The following is a 19909-nucleotide window of genomic DNA, read 5'->3' on the forward strand; positions in this document are numbered from 1 at the left end:
CTCGCGCTTGAATCATTCTAAATTGACTCAATATATTGCGAGGTAGCAACCGAATAAAAAAAAGGAAAAATATTCATGTAAGAGCAAATAAAGGCACGAATTGGGTTCTGCATTATTCAGTTCTGTTTGAGCTCCCAAAGCCAGCCCACTCGTACAGCCCCTACAGATACGCTGACTAACGTTCCGGTATGACAGCCTTTTTAGGTTGAAATTTATTTCAGTATAGCTGTATAAAAACGAATTTCTATGTCATATGAAATATTTATACTCATACAGCATAGTAACTGTGAGATAAAACACATAGCTGCAGGGTCTTAATGTATAGCGAAAAGCATAGATCAAAAATGGAACCTTGAGGAATTGTCATGGGTGATTGTGTTTCGGAACTTATACGATTTGTTTTACAAACTTATCTTTCAGTAGATTTATTACGATTCAATCTTCTGTCAATTATTCTCTTTTTTAACAATTTCATATAATTTCGGGTTTTTTTTGCATTGGTTCCTAATTTTTATCTGGCATAATTCTGCTAATGATGTGAAAACACAGCATATCGAAAAGCATATGTCCGAAAATTGAACCTTGTGGAGTCGTAATGACTGAGTTTTCTTGTTACGAAACTTACACGATTTGTTTGAAAAAAATATTTTTTAGTATATTAATTACTATTCAATGTTCTGTAAATTAATCTCTATTCTCAATTGTCTATTTTCCATTCAATATCACTTCAAATTTTTTGCTTTGGTTCCTTATTTATATACAGCATTACTCTGATAAAGAGATAATCACAGCAGACACTCAGTATCACCATATACATAGTGTTGAATAAAACCGACTCACAAAAAGTGAAAGACATGTATTTAGATCCCCCTTTTGCTCACAATTATTACAAATATCAATTTCCCTTACACACCGTATAAATAATTTGGATGGTACTGGCAAAATATACATAAATTTAAAATTGAATTGAATAATTTCCTGTGTTCACATAGCGGACTATGTTAAAATATTATTCATTCTTAAAAACGCTCAAATTCAACAGTGTGAAAATATTTTCACACTGTGGACACACTTCGACAGTGTGAATGTTCATATGTTCATTATGGTCGAGTATGTCAAAATGTGATTCACACTGCTGACGTGCTCATATTTAACAGTGTGAAAATATTGTCACACTGTGGACACACTTTGACAGTGTGACTGTTCCTAACATGTTCATATAGTCAAGTATGTGAATATGTGATTCACGCTGTTCAATGCTCAACGTCAACAGTGTGAAGGTGATTTCAGATTGTGTTCCCCACTGTGAACACACTGCGGGACACTGTGTTCATTATTTGAGTTTATACCTATAAAAATTTACATGTCATCGAGGGATACTTCATTAAAATTTCATTCTAACAATATAGTTCTCTAGAGTATCGTCTGTTGTCGTAATGTTACGAGATCAGTTGAAATTTATTTAATGTAACACACTCCATGTTTACCTTTACTTTTTTACTATTTGCTCAGTCAGACAGTATAGTACTTCCTGTGTAATCATTTGTTTATTCCTTTTCATTTTTATAAATTTGATTTGAACAGCGATTCAACTCAAATACAAAGTTGATCTGAATAAAAAAGATTGAAATCAAAATAATAAAAAAAATCACAATTACAAAAAATCTACGTCTGTATTTTCAATATTTCTGCTATATTCAAGTAGAATTTGTAATTTCACACAGAATATGAATGACAGAAATAGTCTCCATTGATTTACTTACCCGCATGTGATATCAAAAGCTGAAAATAAAACCGATCCAATGACTAGCGACCCCTGTAAACATGTTCTTCTCTAATCTTTGAAAAGTCCAACTCATTACAACTTCATCTTTTCAACCACTGAAGCAGAAGTGATCACGCACCTTTCCATCGCATATCATTTGGGTAAAAATATCTGTGGAAAACGTGGATTCGATATGGACAACTTAACTAAGAGCCTAGCTGACTTACCCAATACGACGTGGTTCATTGTTCATAAGTTATGGATTAGTGTTTGAACATTTTGTAGATACAGTGTAATGTTTAAACTTCGGTTAGGGTCTGGTTTCTACTCATCAAACATGGTAACATGTGAGTATTAGTGTTGATTATAATCTTAACTTTGATCAATGTCAGCAGACGAGAAGATTATTAAGAGAAAGTGATTTAGAAAGGAAACAGAAAGGAGAAATAAGACCCTGCTGATGAAGGCTTATTTCGAAAGGGTGGGTGCTGTCGCGTTAGGGTGCGTCAACGCGAACGCGAAGATTCGTCCAAAGCCCCCCCGGTTTGGCCGAAAGGGTGCGTTGGGAGCGCCACGTCGCGTCGCGTTCACTGGAACGCGCCCTTTCGTCCAAAGCCCCCCCGGTTTGGACGAAAGGGTGTGTTTGATAATAATGAATAAATAACTACAAATATTTATAAGAAAGCTGAACAAACAAAAAAGACGAGTGATATGTGAAATTTGCATAGGAACATAAATCATCATATGGCACAAATGGTAAAAAAATATGGTAAAAAAAAAACAACGACGGCATGCTGCATGAGGATTTTTCGGTGGAAATGTTTTATGGTGTAATATTGATACATGTAAAAATTATGACTGATTTCAAGGTACTTTCAAATAAAAAAAGTAACTTACCTTTATTGTATACTTTGCAGGTGTGTATTTATTACAAAGGAAAACATTCGTATACCTGGAGATATTTGGTGTCCCCCAAATTATAAAACTTACGGCAGATGTGTCCTGGAAGGGCAAGACCAAAATTGATGTCGGGTCAGCTTTCACAACGGTTAACTAACTCTTCAGACCTATACCTTACTATATTTTACACTTGAGACCCTGCCTCAGTATATTTTGTGAGATGTATCTGTTGTGTATGTGTGCGTGTTGTGTGTATAATGATAATAATATGTGCGTGTTGTTTGTATAATAATAATAATACTTATAATAATAAAAATAATAACAATAATAATAATAATACTTATAATAATGATAATAATAATAATTTTCACCCCAAAGAGTGAATTTATGGAAATGAAGTTGGAGTGAAAAATTGGCGCCAAGTGGCTTATTGCAAGGGTGGGTATCTGATTTTATTATCATTATTATTATCATTATTAATATTATTATTATTATTGTCATTATTATTTTCATCATCATAATTATTATTATCATTATTATTATTATCATTATTATTCTTAGTTGAACTTTTCTTTCTTTTCCTCAAATTGTCAATGCTTTAAATGATTGAAAATCCACTATTTTACGTGCAAATTGGCAATGTTTGACAAAATACCTTATATTCAGCTTTCTTATAAAAATTTGTATTTATTTATTCATTATTATTAAACACACCCTTTCGTCCAAACCGGGGGGGCTTTGGACGAAAGGGCGCGTTCCAGTGAACGCGACGCGACGTGGCGCTCCCAACGCACCCTTTCGGCCAAACCGGGGGTGCTTTGGACGAATCTTCGCGTTCGCGTTGACGCACCCTAACGCGACAGCACCCACCCTTTCGACATAAGCCGCTGATGAAAGGTGAAGAGTTTATCTGGCTCGTGAAAGAGAGGCTTGTAGGACAGACTGGTAAAGGTTTCTTTGCACACATGAATATGGATCGACAACGGTAGAAAAATAATCAGATATTCAGCGATTCGTGCTCAACTCGTCTACTTCTCCATAATAGTCAATTGTTTGTTTTTTACTATTTATTTCAAGGTACACACTCTTTGGTTGTTTAGTTTTGAAGGAACCTATAACCTGAATGCTTACCGTATTCCATATCATTTCGCCTTTAAAAATGTGTGTGCTCAATCCATTACCATAAACGCAGTTATAACAGGAGAAATTATTCATTGTCTTCTGGTGTTTCGCCACCCATGTAAAACAAGTTAACCATATTCACTAAATACATAAATATAACAATCAATGGACGATGATAATTTACTGACACGAATCAAAGGATACATTAAAGATAGTTTTTATCACTTTTTATTGAGACTAGGGAGTTTTCTGCATAGGGACGGACAATAATTGGGAATCAAAAGAGCAATTTAGTCCTAGATTCTGGACAAACAACATATTGGCAATCTGTCGTCAGCTCTGCTGTCTCGGTTAAAAGATTTTCGACTAAGATTTTTTTAGTTGTTCCTTGTCTCTTAACGGGCGTTGGATGTTACACTTATACTCCATTTTCGAATTTTCCATAAATTGCTGAATGACTATCATAGATCTCAAGACCACAACCCGAAGTGCCAAGACGACACAACAAGGAGTTGTGTGCCATTTTAATCCAAGTAAAGCTACATTGGGGTAGATTCCGAATTAATGCCGAGGTTCGTGGTTCAAGTCCTGGTTCGCGTCTTTTGGATGGTGATGCTGAAGATCGATCCTAGACATCAATAATCACATCAGATTCAAATATGTCTGTAAAAACTTTACTACAAACATTACCAAAATTCACAGTCATGACACAATCACATTTTTAATAATTAGTATCATTGCTTGCATAAAAAAAGGAATTACTCGAAATGTTTTATTTAAAACGTTAAACATGTACTTTTCATCAATTAGGGGAAGGCAGGGTAAGTTGAGCATAGGGGCAAGTTGAGCCACCATCCCCAGGCCAATAATGAATGAGTCAGACATTTTCCTTTACCCAACCACATTGTTTTTGACTTTGAAACAAAAAGTAATTTTTTAAACGGGAAATATACAAATTTTAGCCAAAAAAGTAAAAAGGGTGTAAAATAGATGAGTGTTTTTCACCCACATACGTCTTTAAATTTAATAAAGAAATAAGAACAATATTGTTAGTCCAGGTATGGATCTTCATTCTTGTCATAGTCTTTTAAATGATGGATGCATAAGAAATGTGTGGATGTGAAAATAGGGTACTTTGACCCAGCCAATATGGGGCAAGTTGAGCCATGTAATTCTTATGGTAATGTATAATAATAATTAAAAAAAAATGAAAAGCCATTGATATGCAGGCAGAAAGGTGCAAATTCACAGGACAGTTCTTTTACTTTTATAGAATGTTAGTATTTACAGAGAATTAGCAAGTAAAAAGACTTGAAATAGAAAAAATGACATGCTGCCTCTTCCCGCATACATTTTGTACAAAGTTTTGGCGGCTCAACTTACCCCAGAAGGTGGCACTACTTAAGCCGCATATGGGGCAAGTTGAGCCATTTGACATCGTTTTTTCAAAGATTACAATGAATTTCAGTGAGGGGGTAGAAAGTGATATATAGGTGAAAAATATTTCCCAAGAATAAAATTTAAAGGCAAGGTACTTATTTCTACAATATTATTAGTCATATTAATTCTAACATGCAAAATGCAAATCTGATATCACTATCTACATAATATATACCATCTTCGACAAACAGTATATCTTAAAGGTATAAAAATAATTTTCAAATAAATTTAGATTAGACTTCCTGGTCAATTTGATTAGCCTAAAAAAAAACGAATAATAAACTCTGTTTGTTTGACATTTGGAAAACGCAATTCTGCTTAAACTGTATACTTATAATAAATAAATATGAAAATATAGTAGCACGTCCTTTTGTCTTTTGAACCTCTGTCATGGAGGCTTCATGGTCTAGTGATAAAAATACTGCCGTGTATTTAAATGATGACTTGTATATTTGAAGAGTTTGTTTGCAAAAGGGGTTAGATCCACTTTTGACCATTCCGAGAAAATCCCACTTTTGTTCTCCTATATTGCAATATTCTCAGGTGAAACAATTTTTTTATGATACCCTACCATGTAAACACAAAATTTGGTAGTAAAAAAAATCTGCATGTCTTCATACTGTAAAAAAATATTTCTTTCCAAAAATTACCTTTGTGGATATGGCCTGTTTTGCTAACAAACTGAAATGGATTTAACCCCTCTTGAAAAGCAATTTTTCTTTGCCATTTTTGTTCAATTTCCAATGGGAATTTCAACTTTTCTTTGGTATCATTATATAGAGCGACTTAAAATCTATACATTGGGACTACAAAATCAAATTTGATGAACAATGGATCTAATCCCTTTTGGTTTCACAGGCCTAATTCATTCCCCATAGACTCATGTGTTAAATTGGCACTTTAAAAAATTCATAAAAAATAAGGATGAAATTCGGGGGTTGAATGTTCACTACCAGTGGATAGGATTTATATCTGGCAATCCATATCTGACCAGAAAAGGGTCCCTCGACCGGCTCATTTTAAAAATAAATTGGCGTGTTTGAAGACACCTTCGGGGGGAGCAGATTCATCACCTCAAACAGCAAAATAGCCCTAATCCTTCCGCCAGTGAAAATATAGTCCAAAATTGGTGATATTTCTTCCCAATTTGGGAAAAGGAAGTTCAGTAATTACCAAAAATAGAATCAGTGTTAAATGGACAATCACATGCATACACTTTGTCAATCAGCCATATCAAAATAAAAAAAATAGCAATGGGTTGGCTCGAATGAGTATTTATGGCCTGCCACTAGTGATTAGGCCCGTGAAACCTTTTGCAAATGAGCTCTTCATCTATACTTTGCAAATTTATCGAGTGTTCATTTATTTGAAATTGATATCAACTTTCTGAGGTCTGTTAAGTGCGCCATCTTCGAATTTCCACATTTGATCCACTCATCGAATATTTTTTCCCAGTCACTTTTTCTTCCAGTTACTTCCTCTCCTGTAAACACTTCCAAATATCGATTCGTGTACAAGTACGTTTTTTTCCTTAGGATAATGTCAAATATTTAGGGGGTATCTTTGTAATTTTGGTTTGCATGCAAAAAGAAGATAAAAGAATGAGGAAAAAAGTCCCCATACAGATTCTTTTTTACAATAAAAGATACATTGCATGAATCAAGCTTAATTTGGATGTCATGGACGGATGAGAAAAAGAAATTACGTATATTATTTCCTAGTACTCTTTGGTAAGAGCTGTCCAAAAAATCGGAAGTATCAAATATCTTCTGGAATAATAATTAAGTAAAAAAATCATTCACACAAAATCATTTTTAAATCATTGATTTTGTAGTAATCGCTAAAAGGATGCCACGTCGCATCGTACCCGCACTTTTTCTAAAAAAAGTGTATTTTTATAGCACCCTTGTGGGAAAATGACATCGTTCAAGAAATCTTAAAATATCTAAGGAACACATAAAAAAAAAGTGGGTAAGGATGGGTAAGGTCTTTCAACATAGGAAACCACGGGTGACGGGGTGGACAAAATGCCCACTCTTAACTGATTTGGCTCTTGCACTGTAGCAAATTTGACATAAAAGTGTTAGCGTTAGTTAACATTATAATAAAGTAGCATTTGTTCTCTTCGACTTTGAGGAATCAGATTATTTTGTAGTAGATTCGTTTTGAGGGCAATCGGACCCGGAAATCTATTCAAATCTGATTAGATCAGTTTCAGATATTAAGGAATGTGAGTCATTGAATTTGGGAAAATCAAAGAGCATTTAGAAGACTGAAAATGTGGTGCTTGATTGTCGCCGAACGGAATCATCACATAATACTTTAAATGCATAATAATATAAAAGACAGTAACTTCACGGAGGATTAAAATCAAAATCAATCAGATTGGAATGGCTAGATCATTTTCCATGTGACCAAATAGAGTAGTAAATGAGAGTACCAATATCCTTAAAATTATACTTTTTACGGCATGAATGGTCTTTCTCTCTCTCTCCATCTCTCCCCCTTTGCCCCCTCTCTCACCATCTCTCCCCCTCTCTTTATATATATATATATATATATATACATATATATATATATGTATATATATATACATTTATTTATTTACATATGGGTAGATATTCGGTTGAGATGAGTGCAAAATCCGAAACTATGCCATATCCTTAAAATTACATTTTTACGGCATGCATTGTCTTTCTCTCTCTCCTCCCTGCATCCCCCCTCTCTCTCTTTATACATGAAGATATTCGGTGGATAGATAGATGAGTGCAAAATCCGAAAGGTTTTTATCGTTTCTAGTTAAATTTGTTTTTACATTACATCATGTACTTCTTGTTCTCCAGACCAAAACAAGAGAACAGCAAATGGGCTCAATGTTAGTTTAGGTTCAAGTGGTAAATGGGAGATTTAATTAAAAATACTGCTTCTCTTTATTTCCTCACGAACTGGGCCAGTTAAAGATACGTCAAACATATTTTGCATCCACTGTCTCTAAGATCAATTCGGCACGCGTTTCCCCTTGAGTACCACTTTCCCCCTTTGGTACGTTTTATCTTCCATTTTTTTGTTTATTCATTTCGCTAGATGGAGCATAAAGAATTCTTGAAGCATCACGCGATCAATTTCAGCGATTGCAAATATTGCGACACCAAACTATACAGGTATGACAAGAACATATGAGGACGGAGTGTGATGGGATGAAAGTTGTCCTTCTGTATATTATTTGTTTACATTTCCATCTCGAGAAGTAGAGATATCTCTAACAAAAAAAATGTCTGCCATGAATTTAACTTAATCTTCCTTTGCTCCCAATTTCTATCTCATTCGCCTTTCCAGTGTTTTCTTTTTTCAGAGAACCAAATAAATGATTCTGAATTTAGTTGAAGAAAATTTGTAGACGCCTACAACTTTACTTGTACGTGAATTTATTACCGTCACATCTTTTCAGTTGAATACATTAACGTATGATTTAATTTAATTAATGTCAATTCACAAGCGAACCTTTTTTTGGAGCGCACTCCTTGCTGCATCAACCATCATCGTTTTATGACAGTTGGTTGTTGTGAGAAAAGCATTTATATACATGCACACAGTAAATTTCTTTTAAAAATCATGTTGAAAATCCGCTAGTGAAGATCCTACATCAAGACATCAGGTCTAAATGAACGCTATGAATGGATCCCTACAAATCAAATGTAATTTGTTGGTGTCATTTGGTTTACATATTAATATTCGTAACATCTGGAAAACATGCGTCTCTCTTCTTGCCTCATCGAAATGTCGCCGATGGTGAGTTTATTGTTCCTTTTAGGGGTGACATCTGACGCAAAGAACGCTTTTTAAAACATAGGGCCCGTCACTCGAACAGCTACCTTTTAAACAACTGTTTAAACTGTGTAAACTAGTCAAAGTTTAAAACATTTTCAAAAAAAGTTTAAACAACTTTTTGTTGTTACCGTGACAGGGTTAAACTCTGGGCTAAACAACGTGCTATTTATCATATTGTGAATTTTTTTATTTTATTTTTTATATTTCTATTTTATGAGACCTTCTTACGAGAACGTCTTATTGTATGTTATACAGACGAGAGGAACAGAGAGAGATGAAATGAAAAGCAATTATTATGCAGAAGAAAACCATGTTTAGTTATTATCATGACAATACAAACTTAAGGCGAATTACTATCAGTTTGATTGTACGGTAGATGACTGAAATGTTTTGAGTCTAACAACATGTCATGTGGAACGAATTAAGACATAAAGACCAAATTTTATCCATTCACATTTCTTAATCCTACCCGCCAGATTTCTTGGTCATAGCAATATCTAAGCAATCGGATCTAATCTGATATTGCAGGTTCCTGTATCACAGTGTCTAATGAAAAAAAATAATGGACAAACAGTTCGCCTTCTTTGATATTGATGGCACGGGATGCTTCCATTGTTTTAATGTTCCTTGGTCTCATGCTAATAGTGATGAACCCCATTCTTATCACAAATCGTTCCAAGAAATTGGATGGGTAACCCATCAAGAGTGCCAAGTTTCAGCTGGTCTCATGACTTCCAGCTGCGGAAACTGGATGAGAGCTCGATCGTCAGATTTGTCCATTGTCCATGAAACACCTGATAAAGAAATAAATAGGAACCTGTAAAATAAGACTAGATATTGCTATGGATAATAAATTTGGCGGGTAGGAAAAACAAGACATGTATATTACCATAATAAGCTTAAGTGATATTATAATAATTATTATCATTGTTACCTTCCTTACAGAATGGGCAGTGCGTCTTGTCGATCCCTATGAGAATGTGTTGCCTTCTTCGGGAATAGTACAGGTGTTTCTGAACGGGTCATGGGGCGATATCTGTTTCTCTAATTGGGATAGGCGTGATGCAGATGTAGCTTGCAGAGGTCTGGGATTCAGCGGCTCGTTTTACGCGACCAACGTTGACGATTATAAACCAGCTTCACCTAATGTATTGTTTGACGTAGGATGCTCGGGCTACGAGTCCTCGTTCGCAGAGTGCAACTACAGCCGTACCAACGCACCGAAAGAGTGTCGAGTTTCATTAAAGGCTTCAGCAACATGCACCAATTTTACAAGTAAGCTCCTGATATTACCAAATTTTCTCTGAATGCTGGAAACTAGGGGGTCAGTCATATAAGTTTTTGTTTACCTGATCAGGAAATGTTACATACTACATTATCAGCAAAAAGGGCTGTATCATGAATAAACCATTCAAGATACTAAAATCCGTTTATCCCATGTCACGCGAATTGAGAAGAATAGATATCAATATCCATGGCAAAAGTACTGGTATCAAATCACACTCGACCCAGATGCGGTTCCAAAATCGGAATTAAATACTTCAAAGTGGTAATCTGCCTTATTGGTATACACGCCTATATGTCGCTTCGAATGATATTAAACCTCTAAATCACTTGTACATTAAAAAAAACCAACAACATTCCAACATAAAAAGGCGGGCAGTCTGCAACATCAGTTTCGTATCCAATGTAATTGGAGAAAAAGTATTGGTGGAATCTCTTTATGTAATAAAAATGATAGCACATTGCCACTTTACGCACTACCATTAAATCAATGTTGTTTCAATTATACTTTATAGTTCGTCTGACTGGTGGCCGATACCCTTGGGCAGGTGTAGTAGAGGTGTTTTATAATGACTCATGGAGACCAGTTTGCAATGACCACTGGGACATCAACGACGGACATGTTGTCTGTAAATACCTAGGTATAGGTCGGGCTCTCGATACTGACCAACATCCGAATGATGCTAGCAATATCAAGAGACTGGCCGAGGAATATATGATAGATGGTATTCATTGCAGAGGGAATGAATCGAGTATACTAGAATGTCCGTGGTATAATCCGCAACCGTGCAATTCGACCCAATTTGCAATGGTCCGGTGTTCTAATGGCAGTAAGTTGCAATTGTGTTGTACTGGTACTTGCATCAATATGGAATTTTCGCAATAACTACGCAGACTCTTTCTACAATGTATCAATTCCTTTGAAAATGCAAGTCAAATAAGAATGGACAGCCAAGATGTTTCTGTCGAAAGTTTGATCGGGACAGCAGATCCTCCGAAGACTCGATCGGACTGGATGAAAATTGCAAATATGCCGTTTGCCCAGAGTCCTGGTCGACACTGCTGTTTTGATTCACCGATTTTCGACAACGGTTGTTTTTTCAATGAAGGGCTTTTGATTAAAGATTTTCTGCGTTATAATTGCGAAAACTCCCTAATTACTGAAAACTGTAGCTGATTGTATCATCCTATTTTATGAGTGTTCGACGTAACACCCTTTACCGTTTTTTCTGGAGGCAACATCCATCATGCTGTGCCACGAGGAAAAAATAAATGAAATTAAATCATCTACTGTGAGATGCACTTCACTCTGTCATGTAAGATAAAGCATTAGCTGGTGGAGGTTACATGAACCAATACACTATTGGTGACTCAACCATTAAAACTACATAACTGGCGTGGCTTTATTGTTGAGGAGTGTGAGAAAAGTTCCCAAAAGGGTAACTTTTTCAGACCTGGGCATGGTAGATTTTTTTTATTCCTTTGAAAAACAAGAAGCTTACAGCTTGGAAACATCCTATCGGAGTGCAAGATGAGTAATGAAAGTAGCGTTGATGTAATTTTCTATATGAATTGACGAAGATTGGTAATACTTACCTCGTGAAGAAATCCCTTGTTGATTGGCCTACTCTCCTTCCTTCTCCGTTAGAACTTGTGCATGGATAGTGAATGTGCGTTATTGGGCGTGAAGGTGCCGTTGCCGAGTTATCCGGGCGCCTGGTTGAGACCTGAAACTCAGAGGTTGGATTCTCGGTTACGGCACCTTCGAAAGGTCGTATTTGTTACACTGTTCTTTTATATGATATGATATCCGTAAATATGAATAAAAATGTATGAAACATTATTGATATCAACATCTGCACGTGTTGTTTAAAATAAATGTGCATGGGTGTGCGTGTGTGGGGTGAGGGTGTGTGTGTGCCTTTTGGGACTTACGTGTTACATTAGGGGATGTGCTCTTTACTTCGTATTGCATGTATTCCCATGAACATATTTTCATTTCTGTACGTCCTTTCGACTTTGTAACGGTCTTCATCACTATTGCAAAAAGAACCAATTATGTAATGTACTTTGCCATGTTTCATGAGATGAGAATAGTCTACACTGATAAATCAGAAGATGTGAATCGTTTACATTTTTTATTCCACCGCAGTTCGTCTTGTTGGCGGTAGAAACGTCAGTGAAGGAAGAGTGGAAGTCTTTGCAAGGTCATCTTGGGGAACAACATGTGGCCGTGATTGGACCCTTAACAACGCACATGTTATTTGTAAAAGTTTAGGATTTGCAGGTGCTCTAAAGGCATTCGATATACCTGAATTTGGATATGGAATAAATATCATACATTTGCTTGATGCACAGTGCACTGGAAGGGAAAACAACATATTCGATTGTCATGGTTCAAAATCTGAAACGTTCGATTTCTGCTTATATTACGATGGTGCCGGCGTTCAGTGCTCAACACAAGGTAAATAACTTAATATTAGTTAATTATTTAATAAGAATAATTAATAAAAATACCATTGCACGTGATTAGGTAAAGACAGTTATTCATTGGTTGGTGGGCGATCTTTGGAGATGATGATTATGATGCGCTCAGTAGCATCAATGTCCTAAAACATATATCTAAAAGACTATGCCACTAATCACAGAACACGATTATGAGCGGAAAATGTTTTATATTCTGACCTAAAATGGTACGCTCTATTTATATTTGTTAAAATGAAAAGAAAGGGCATCTTCCTACATGAATAATGCAAGCAAAAATTGTGGATATTCTGATATGAAACTGGATAATTTAAGCTCTTTTTAAATGAAGATAACGCTGCGTATCTCATTATAATCCAATTTTTGTAATCATGCTAAGTACATAGCTCACTAAACTACTTATACGAGCGCAAAGCGCCAGCTAAAATTGTTGTATGTATTGATCCCACAAAGACACATTTAAGATATATTTTTTAGGAATTCATGAAAGTCATACATATCTCACCATAATCAACTAGTGTAAGCGCCTAGCGAGAGCGTTTTTTTTTTTAGAATTACACTTCAATACATGAAGAAATTTTTGTAATCATGAATGTGATACGTATCAAACTAATGAAATATTGCGAGCGCGAAGCGCGAGCTGAAATTTTGTGATATTCAGACCTGAAGAGGGCAATCCAAGGTTTTTTTTGTAGGAATTCCTTATATCTCACTTAAACCTCATTCCACAGAGAGCAAGACTTCTAAAAGACTGCTGTAAGAACATGAAACTTGCTTCAACTTTCAAAGGTCTTTCAATCAACTTTCAAAGATCTACGAGGTCATTCAGGATTCCTGAAGGGTCTTTCAGCGGTCTTTCAGGAAAATGGTCTTTTGGTGGTCCTTCAGCAGTCTTTCAGCTGTCTTTCTGTTAATTTTCAAAGTCCTTACTAGTCTTTCCATGATCTTTCAACAGTCTCTCAAGATTTTGCGGAGATCCCTGTAAGATTCAGGAGAGATCATTGAAAGAGTCCATGGAAAGAATTCTGATAGATCACATGTTACCATTGAAAGATTTCCATAGGACTTTTTTTTGTCTTTCAGAAATTTGTGATATTCAGACCACAAAGAGTATTGTTATTTTAAGGAATTAATGAAGGGCATGTATATCTCACTAATACACTAATGCGAACTGGAAGTGCGGACTGAAAATTATTTTTATTCATACCTTAAAAAGTGGAAGTCACTCTAAGTAGTCACGAAAAAGAAGCATGTGCCATAGAATAAAAGAAAAATCCGAAGTGCGAGGAAAGTTCTATATTGACTTGAAAACGGGATGTTCTAGTGCCATTCAAACTTTCTTGAAAGTGATTAGTTATCTCATTAAACAAGCAATGCGAGCAGCATGGGTGGTGAGCACGTAGGCCCTAAGCAAATTATGTTTCATGAAACCATGAAAAAATATTATTTCTTTTAACTATGTTTCTCTTTCTTTCTCCCTCCTTTCTCCCCCTTTTTTATTTTTTGGGGGGCATTCGTGCCCCTGTAGTTGAATCACTGTGTATAGCACTGAATAATCCACACTTTGCCTCAAAATCTCGCATTTTCAGGCCGACAATACCCGAACCTTAGGCCGAAGAGTTTAATGACAGCGTGTAAACTGTGCTCCAAACCTATATCTTTTTTAACCATGTTTACGCTTATCCAATAATAATAATAATAATAAACAGTTCTTGTACAGCGCATATCACAATTATGAATAATGTCTCTATGCGCTTCCAAAGGACTTGGATATTATTACCCCAGCTGTAGCTTGGCTGCCGTAATTACTATGATTACAGCGCACACGCATTTCAAGGAATAAATTCCTGCCAGGTACCCATACACCTCACCTGGGTTGAGTGCAGCACAATGTGGATAAATTTCTTGCTGAAGGAAATTACGCCATGGCTGGGACTCGAACCCACAACCCCCTGTTTCAAAGTCCGGAGACTAATCCACCGGGCCACAACGCTCCACGTTCTCTTTACAATTCTGGGTCAGAAATCTATAATACTCGTCTGAAAGTCAAATGTATTCAGTATATGCCTTACATTTGCTTTAAGTTTATCAATATTTTCAGCTTTTACCAATAATATTTTTAACTGAGCGGAAAGTATTCTTACTAGGAATAGGATTCATGATCTTGATATACAAGTCAGCCTCAGTTACGGTATGATTTGACAATTAATGGATTAAAGTGAAGATGCTGGTAAATTACATGTATCTTCTATTAAGCACAGATATTTAATTTACCATGTGCCTTTGTTTCCTGCGTCATAGATGAGATCATCTATCTTACAGACGGAAACAGCTCTTTGGACGGTGTTGTCATGTACTACTATAACGGTCGGCAGAGATCAGTTTGTGTAAACTTCTGGAACAGAAATAACGCCGATGTTGTCTGCAGAAGTCTGGAATTAGGAAGAGCACTACACATTCCCGTGTATCATCATATTTCTGATGGCAGTCATGACGGTGTCACACTCGACCGAGTAGAATGCACGGGAAATGAATCCAGACTGTTCGATTGCCCTGGTGTAGGAATCGGATCTGAAAATGAATGCAATGTGTCCGAAGTTTCTCGAGTCATTTGTTCCGGAGGTACGTATCGCTATTACACTTTGCCTAGTGTATGCCTAATGTGTTACAGCGCCACTTTGTGGCGCTAGCCAGCCAACTGCCTATTTAATATAGGATATTTATATTGCGCACATTTCCACCTTGTTAGGTGCTCAAGGCGCTCCTATATTACCCGGCTAAGCTAGGCGTTCATAGCGCACACAGCTTCTTAAGGAATTACTTCCTACCGGTACCCATTTACCTCACCTGGGTCGAGTGCAGCACATCGTGGATCAGTTTCTTGCTGAAGGAAATTACGCCAAGGCTGGGATTCGAACCCACGACCCTCTGTTTCAAAGTCCGAAGACTAATCCACTGGGCCACAACGCTCCAGAGGGAGGGGGGGGGGGTGCTGTCGACCTGTTCGTGTCTGTTATTTTTTGGCCACTATTCTACTTGTATTTTTAATCGTACCATGATGTAGTAAGCAAGGGAGTCGGCTTTGACAGGTCAATGGCCTTCCTGACTTCCAACATCCGCTACAATTTTTTTCATTTCTTTTATTTTTTTTTGCTTATACCGTGATTTAAACTCTTTTACTCCTTTGTTGTTGTATCATATTATACTTGTATATATATTTATATGTTTTTAAAGTATGTCAAATAAATGAATTGAAATGTTAATCCTCTGTCCTTTCGGCGCCGTATTGTGTAAGACAGTAAGAACATGTTCCTCAACACAAAGTAGGCAAAAAGGTAACCGTCGCTAAAAAATAAATGCCAGTTGTGGTAACGATTTTGAAATAAGTTCGCACGGAATCCAATTAAATTACGACCAAAGTGTCTGTTTGCATAAATAAAAGATATGTGCCAAAGGGTTCTGGAAGAAAATGTGTAATTGCTGAGAAATTAGCAAATAAGCACGGGATTTGGGTCAAGCGCCGGCCAGACATTCAAAGCAATAATCATACACTGTCCCACGTGCGCTTATCTGTGTTGGTGATCTTCAATGTTAACATTTTTCAGCGTAGATTTCAAGATTTCACAAATTTCAGTTGATGTAACTGTACCAGATTTAAATCCTCGTTGATATACTGACAATTAAGCCTGGTTTTACAGACTTTCATTTATCTTTAACTTTATGGTCCTTATGTAGGAGAGGGCGATCATTAACCGGTTTAGATGGGGATTTATGGCTGCTCTGATTCCTCTGAAACCCTTGTAAAAAATATGTCCCAAAGATGGCAAAAAATACTTAAATGCTATACGTTCCTAACAAATTTTTATCACGGCAGTATTGCGGATTTGGCGGTCGAAACGCCAATCTCCCCGAAACGCGGCGCCTTTCAGCTGCAGCTCCCACATTCTGCTCCGCATCAACCGCAGTGCAAGTATACCTCCTTCATGGGACCGTGATGCATCCGTTTAATTCCGCCAGCTTTGTAGAGTTACCGTTATGTTTTCTTAAGAGTGCAACGTACTAAATTAATATTCTCAATGGTATTTTCATTGCAGGAGATGTTTGCGTGGCCGGCTTGTGCCACCCTCAAATACAGGGTATGGAACCATTAATTGTTTGCATTTAGTTTTCATGGTCTAAGACGTTGGACACCGTAAAATGGGTCATTATCAAATACCTAAACTATATCTAGAAGTATAATCTCAATTTTGATTTGCCTATCTTTGAGCAAAAAGAAAGTTTATTGAAAACACTGTATTTTTATTTATTCAATTTATTTCTGAAAATTATACAGGGTAGGACATATCAACAATTGGTAGTCTTCCATGTGGCCCTGTTAACGAAAGGAACACAAATAATTCATAATGCAAATATTATAACAAGATATAAGGCAGTAACAAATAATATGTACAGGCACAAAATATATGTAAGCATGTTATAAAAAAATATTGGTATCCTTGGGAATTTATGTTCATTTTATATCTTATACACATCAATTCTTATATGAGACACAGCTCATATAAAAGTTTGATGCTTCATAAAAATTGTATGATTACACAATATTGTTTTATATTCTGTTTTTCTAATTCAAGGATACGGATGCCAATATCTAGAACCAATATCAGGTAAGGATGAATATTGTGTTGCTTGTACTCATTATATTAATATCATATTACAAATGTTCATATTATTATTATTATTATTATAACCAATGCATTGATTATAATTCATTTATCAATAACGTCAATTTAAAAAAAATGTTCTGTCATTACAGTCCTTGATGCCAACAGATTATAAAACTATTTGAGAGTGATAACTGTCATTGTCGATGAACATCAGTCCTAGTCAAGAGTGAATAATCTACTGCCTTTACTTTTCATATAGGTCACTGCTATCAGTATGTACATAGGAACGTTGGAGGTGGAACAATTATTCTACGTTGTCTGTAAGTATATTTTGTCAGTGCTTGTTTTATACAAATTTCTCCATGTGTAAATAATAATGATAAAATTAAAACCCTTCCTGTGCTATGTTTGTGACAAACTTACAGCGGACAAGAAGGTCGATTCAATTTGAAAGAGAAGTTGAAAACCTGAAAAATTAACTAAATCGAAGGTAAAATTAAATTTTGCTAAATTTCGCCGAATAAGTTACGCGGGTAGTATGGAAAAGGGGTAGTAAATGATGTCTCGCACTCGCTGTTTCGTTTGTAATTCATCGTATTTCAGAATATTCATCATGAAATGTAAAAATGATTTAGTTGTTCTATAAACATGTGGAATAGATATTATTGTAATCAATGTATTATTATCCATCATTCAAGAACTAATTTATGACATAATTTACAAACTTAAGACATACCTGATATTTTATATGCTCTTAAAACTTCTGAAAAATTAATATCCACGATAACACAAGATATAATAATTCATACTTAGCAGAACTGACAATACTACATTAGTTATGAATTGTTCTTCTCTACATAAATAGCTCACATTTAGAAGACGAGTCATCAAATTCTTCCTTTGGACAAATCCTTGACTGTCAGAAAGAACTTAAAACTGTGTAAGTTGTATGACACGGGTTATTATTCAATTTCTAGACTCAGTTGTCTTTCGGAAAACGAGTAGTTGGCGGGACTGTGATGTATAAGTGTGCCAACACATACGATGGGATTAGCTACTACTTAGTTATAAAGTCACTTTACAATCCTACGGAAGGGATTTGATGTATTTTTTACGAAGATCTCTCCATTGTTGGCAAGATAAAAAACATTTGCAATTGTTAACTTTCATTATTGAAAGCCCATATAGATTATAAATACTGGTATTTGATAAGTTTTATAACAACCTGAAGTAAAAAACCGAATACTCGAAACACATCATTAATCTAAACGGTGTTTTATTATTCACTTGCATTGATACATTAGTGCATCATTGCTTCTTTGTATAATCCACATTCTTTCCTCCTTTTCATTATGCAGCCGTCTCAGTTCAAGCAGCATTACTCTATTAGCTCAAGAGGTTTTCTCAGAAATGAAGTTCCTAAAATATTTGTGAGTTGTATTAAAATTTCATCTAATCAAGAATGTTCTTTTGTTTCGCAGGTATCCTCAAAGGTACTGGATGGAAGTTTAGTAAGACGATTTTATCGGAAATATTAATTTGTCCCTACTGTAAAGATCGGCGTACCACAGCGTATTCAATTATTGTGTAACACAATGTGAAATTACATCCACACTATTACAACCCTCTAATATGTAACACTGTGAGTCTCGTATTTACAGATTTCAATATGTGACCACACCATAAACAATCACCTTTTATACTCTTAGCAAAATGGGTTCATGGGGTCCAGAGCTTGTCCTGTATTTGAAAACTTTATACGGCCACTTGTTTTAGATTCCCTTTTCTCAAGGCTTCAAAATACGGAACAAAAGGGTTCCTATTCGCACCTTTTATCTAAGGGTGTAGATGGCCCAACATTGTGAAATTACCTTCAGATTGTTACAATTGAAATACAATTTCACAGAGTCCATCATGTGAAAACACCTTGGATAATGGCGTGTTCTCTCCAGCAAGGATCTATTTCACTAGAACGTTTACGCGGTATAGAGAAATGGCGAAGATGGGATTTGAAATCTAAAGAAGATGTGAACCTCGCAGATGTATTGATTTTGATGCATTTGAGTAATTTCACTGATTTTTATGCTATTTCAGTTCTAATTCACATACATAATTCTCATGTGCTATTTATCGATATCAGGTTTTGAATGACACTGAGCCCTGGTTATCCTTTTTTAAAATCAATTATCTTCCTTTAATTTCATAGATTTCTCGATTCCAACTTTATTGAAAGTGTCCCAGACGGTATTTTCGAAGGACTCGACAATCTGGAATTTATGTAAGATAAAAAAAAAATAACTTCGTTTTGGCCATTGATGCCCTCCTGCTCTTCCTTACTCTCTCTTCCCAATATATATATATATATATATATGTATATATATATATATATATATATATAGATATATATAGATATATATATATA

The 19909-nt window shown here is 35.7% G+C and overlaps 1 protein-coding gene across 1 annotated transcript; it reads left to right on the forward strand.

Annotated features, from left to right (window-relative positions):
- Nucleotides 1–7204: 7204 nt before the first annotated feature.
- On the forward strand, nt 7205–16575 carry LOC121406946 (scavenger receptor cysteine-rich domain superfamily protein-like). The gene is made up of 6 exons (XM_041597821.1): nt 7205–7208; nt 8071–8121; nt 10001–10330; nt 10855–11169; nt 15125–15445; nt 16559–16575. Exons 1-6 carry the CDS (start codon nt 7205–7207, stop codon nt 16573–16575), a joined length of 1038 nt encoding a protein of 345 aa, XP_041453755.1.
- Nucleotides 16576–19909: the final 3334 nt, after the last annotated feature.

This window comes from Lytechinus variegatus, chromosome 2 (genome assembly GCF_018143015.1).
Source record: "Lytechinus variegatus isolate NC3 chromosome 2, Lvar_3.0, whole genome shotgun sequence".
Taxonomy (NCBI): Eukaryota; Metazoa; Echinodermata; class Echinoidea; order Temnopleuroida; family Toxopneustidae; genus Lytechinus; species Lytechinus variegatus.